The sequence below is a fragment of the Musca vetustissima genome, unplaced genomic scaffold (genome assembly GCF_032173495.1).
Source record: "Musca vetustissima isolate MV318-11 ecotype Yass unplaced genomic scaffold, APGP_CSIRO_Mvet_v1 utg146030, whole genome shotgun sequence".
NCBI classification, from domain to species: Eukaryota; Metazoa; Arthropoda; class Insecta; order Diptera; family Muscidae; genus Musca; species Musca vetustissima.
Window position 1 is genome coordinate 13,392 of NW_026875699.1, and position 4,370 is coordinate 17,761.

Here is a 4,370-nt window from a genome sequence, read left to right on the forward strand (position 1 = left end):
TACAAAAAATATTTTTTTTTTTCTAAATACACTTTTATAACCCGAACACCAATAAATACGGAAAATCTAGTCAACCAAAAAACATGGCTACTTTGATACTTCTTGGATGTTTGTTACTGCAAATGTCATATAACGGTCTAAGTATTGGTCTAGCCCCCATATAACGTTACCCCATCTAAACCGATTTTTACGAAACTTAGCACACGTCTTTCTAGACTTAATTCACTACGCTATGACAAAATTCGTACAAATCGAATGATTTTAAGGGACTTTGGTACACCATTTACATTAAATCGCACGAAAATATATATGGAAGCTATATTCAAATCTGAACCGATTTTTCCCAATTTCAATAGGGTCTGTCCTTGGGCCAAATAGATGAGCTATGCCAAATTTCACCCAATTCGGATCATAAATGTGACCTTTGTTCACAATTTAACATGGACAGACGGACTGACGAACATGCATAAATCGACTTAGAAAGTGATTCTATGTATATACTCAAAAAGAACCATGTGTCTATATCGTTTCCTTTTGCCTGTTACAAACATATGCACAAAGACATAATACCCTGTACCACTGTGTGGTGAAGGGTATACAAATTGTCACTTCCAACATTTTAGCGAGAAGGGATTGGTACTAGACCCACATATTATTATATACATATATCGTATATAAAACAACTGAATTAATATACCTATGTCATTGTTGTAATCAAAATACAGGTCGTAGTTATTGACAAATCGTCACAAAATTGCGTTTAGGTTCGATTCTGGATCGGTTAATATGATCATGAATTATACTGACTTTACAGGGGTCAAAATATTCTGATTATGTTAGCGACTAGCATTATTTTTGGCTCGGAATTTTGATCGGAAATTATCTCAGCAGAAAGTGGATTTGCTTATGGTATCTTTTGTTCGACCGCATCCGACTATACAGTTTTCCTATATGGTTATACATTAAAGTAAGAAACATATACTGTCTTCTCTATTCGATTTGGAGTTATTTCGAAGGGATTTTAGACTATGTTTTTTATGGACACGTTTCCCACATCTATGCTCCGTAGAAAATCAATCCATTCCCAACCGGACTATAATACAGACTGCCGAATTAATAAAAACATATTGAATATTAATAAATATGTTTATAGGCTTAATTTTTAATTGTATTCGGATGGATATTAAATAATAACCGGCTTTTCGTTTTCTACCTAGGGGGAAATCCCTTTTGCCCGACACATTTCGTGTCTGGCAATAGATGAAAGAAAGAGAAATTAATGGGCTCAGTTCGCATGGGCATTGGCATTAGGCAGGTAGCTGGAAATGCGTTGTTGTTAAACAACTTCTACTTGCCTCTAATGAACAACATTTGGGGGTCAAGAGATACTCCAGAAACGGCTGACAATAAAAATATGTATATGAATACAAATGAAGACAAAAATGCAGATGAAAACAAGTTCTGATTTAAATGAAGTTGGTGGTTAGTGGTGTTGTTGTTGCTTCATTTAATCATTTGAGGTAGGTAATGGCTTAAGTGGTATCCACTCAATCAAACACCTTCGATGTTGCTGTGGTTTTTGTAATTTCAGCTAACATTAATTATTATTGTTGTTTTTTTCTTTCGTATGGTCTTTACCTTTAGGTGATCATTTTTGCCAAATATAGGTGACCATTGCCAATAGAAACGAAAGCCGAAGAGAGTTACTGCAGCTGATATGTAATTTGACTACCAAAATTGGCATCTGCAGCGTCGAAACAGAAGCTACCCACATTCGAAGATGAGTTTTCTTCGATATCGTCGTGATTTTAGATTTTCATATAAAACACCAATGGTTACAGCGAATCAACATCAGTCTCAATTCATTCGGAGACAAGTCGCATAGGAATCACCTTTGATCTTCCATTTTTACAGCCTAAGCAAGAAGATTCCTAATATGAAGGTGGGTACATTCAAAGCGGAATTTGGAGTGGTATGGAGTAACTAATGGAATACTTTTTCGAATTCTAGGTTTTCGTGTGTGTTTTAACAGTTTTGGTAGCTTCATGCTCAGCCGGATTCTTGGGCGGTAGCTCTGGTGGTGGATATGCTGCTGGTGGCCATGGAGGTTACAGTGGCGGTGGTGGTCATGGCGGAAGCTATGGCGGTGGCGCTGCAGCTGGTGGTGCAGTTCACACTGTTAAGGTGATCCACCAAGAAGGCGGTGCTGCTCAAGGTGGTTTTGCAGGAGGTTATGGTGGTGGCGCCCAAGGTGGTGCTGCCGTCAAAACCATTAAAGTCATTCATCAACAACAAGCTGGTGGTTATGCTGGAGGTGCCTCTGCTGGTGGTTTCGGTGGTGCCCAAGAGGTTAAGACCGTTAAGGTTATCCATCAACAACAAGCCGGTGGACATGGTGGTTATGCCTATGGTGGTGGTGCTGGTGCCGCTGTTGGTGGTCAAGCCGTTAAGACAATTAAAATTGTTCACCAACAACAACAGCAACAACAACAATATGGTGGTTACTCTGCCGGTGGCGCCCAAGAAGTCAAGACAATCAAAGTGATCCATCAACAACAACAGCAACAAGGTGGATACTCAGCTGGTGGTTATGCTCATGGTGGTGCTGTCGCTGGTGGCCAAGAAGTCAAGACCATTAAGGTTATCCATCAACAACAACAGCAGCAAGGAGGACACGGATACGCAGCCGCCGGTGGTCATGGTGGTGCTCAACACGTCAAAACCATTCAAGTTGTCCATGAACAAGCTGGTGCTTCTGCTGGTGGTCAAGGTGGTTACTCCTATGGTGGTGGTGCTGCTACTGGTGGTTACGGAGCTGCTGAAGAAGTAAAAACCATTAAAGTTGTCCACGAACAAGGTGCTGCTGCTGGTGGTTATTCCGGTGGTTACTCCGCTGGCGGTCACGGTGCTGCTGAGGAAGTTAAAACCATTCAAGTTGTCCACGAACAAGGTGCTAGCGCTGGTGGTTATTCCGGTGGATTCTCTGCTGGCGGCCATGGCCACGGTGCTGCTGAAGAAGTAAAAACCATTCAAGTTATCCATGAACAAGGTGGTGCTGCCGCTGGTGGAGCTCAAGGTGGTTATTCATATGGAGGTGCCAGTTCCGGTGCTGCTCAAGAAGTTAAGACCATTCAAGTTGTCCATGAACAAGGTGGTGCTTCGGCTGGGGGTTACTCTGCCGGTGGATACTCCGCCGGAGGATACTCATCCGGTGGTTACTCGGCCGGTGGTGCTAGCGCCGCTGCTGAACAAACTATTAAAGTTATTCACGAAGAGGCATCTGCTGGAGGTTATTCTGCTGGTGGTTATGGCGGTTTTGCTGATGCTGGCGCTTCTTCTGCTGCTGGCACTGGTGGCTTCGACGATGCACTTGAAACTTTGAAATCCCTTAAAGTTATCGGTGCTTTGGGTGCTGATGGTGGTGCCGGTGGTTATGGTGGTGCCAGCGGCGCTGGTTCATATGCCGGTGCTTCTTCAGCTGGTGGTTGGCAATAAGCCCACACCTCAAGTATTCTGTGATCTTTTACAATCATACCACCACTCATCGTTAATCGCCCATTGATCCATTCGCTCGCTAGGGCATGAATGCTCTAAAATCTGTTGTTATTAGTTTTATAAGTAGTCCAATATTTGGCTTTAGTTATTTAAGTCATACATGAATTCATTTGGCGGTCAATTCGTCCCCATCTAATAAATTTAAATAGAAAATTTAAAAAGAAAAACATTTTTTATCTTATTTCATAAATCATCCTTATTCCAAAACCAGTAAGTTTTGTTCCTAATGGCCATATTTTGGGTCCTACTTAAAATCGGACGAACATATATATGAGAGCTATATCTAAATCTGAACCAATTTTCAAGAAATTTTATACACATCATTCTAGACTCAATCCAGTATGATATATAGGGACCTTGGTATACCATTCACAACGGGCGAACATATATATGAGAGCTATATCTAAATCTGAACCGATTTTACGGTATGGCAAATTTCATGGAAATCGAAGGATATATAGGGACTTTGGTGAAATATTTACATTAAATCGGTCGAAAATACATATGGGATCTATATCCAAATCTGAACCGATATTCAAGAACTTTAACACACAGTATTCTAGACGCAATTTAGTATGCCATGCCAAATTTCGTGCAAATCAGAAGATATATAGGGACTTTGGCATACCATTTACCTAAAATCGGGCGAACTATATATGGGAGCTATATCTAAATCTGAACCGATTTTCACGAAACTTAGCACACATCATTCTGGACCTAATTCATTACCCTAAGCCAAATTTCGTGCAAATCGAAAGATATATAGGGACTTTGGTGCCCCGTTTACCTTAAATCGGACGAAAATATATATGGGA

General features: G+C 40.8%; 1 protein-coding gene across 1 annotated transcript; it reads left to right on the forward strand.

Annotated features, from left to right (window-relative positions):
- Positions 1-1,885: 1,885 nt before the first annotated feature.
- On the forward strand, positions 1,886-3,495 carry LOC133338231 (uncharacterized; the record flags this gene model as incomplete). Its single annotated transcript, XM_061546408.1, has 4 exons — positions 1,886-1,942; positions 2,011-2,107; positions 2,348-2,749; positions 2,858-3,495. Coding segments are annotated over 4 exons (1,194 nt in total), but the record flags the coding sequence as incomplete, so codon positions are not given.
- Between the last annotated feature and the right edge of the window lie 875 nt (positions 3,496-4,370).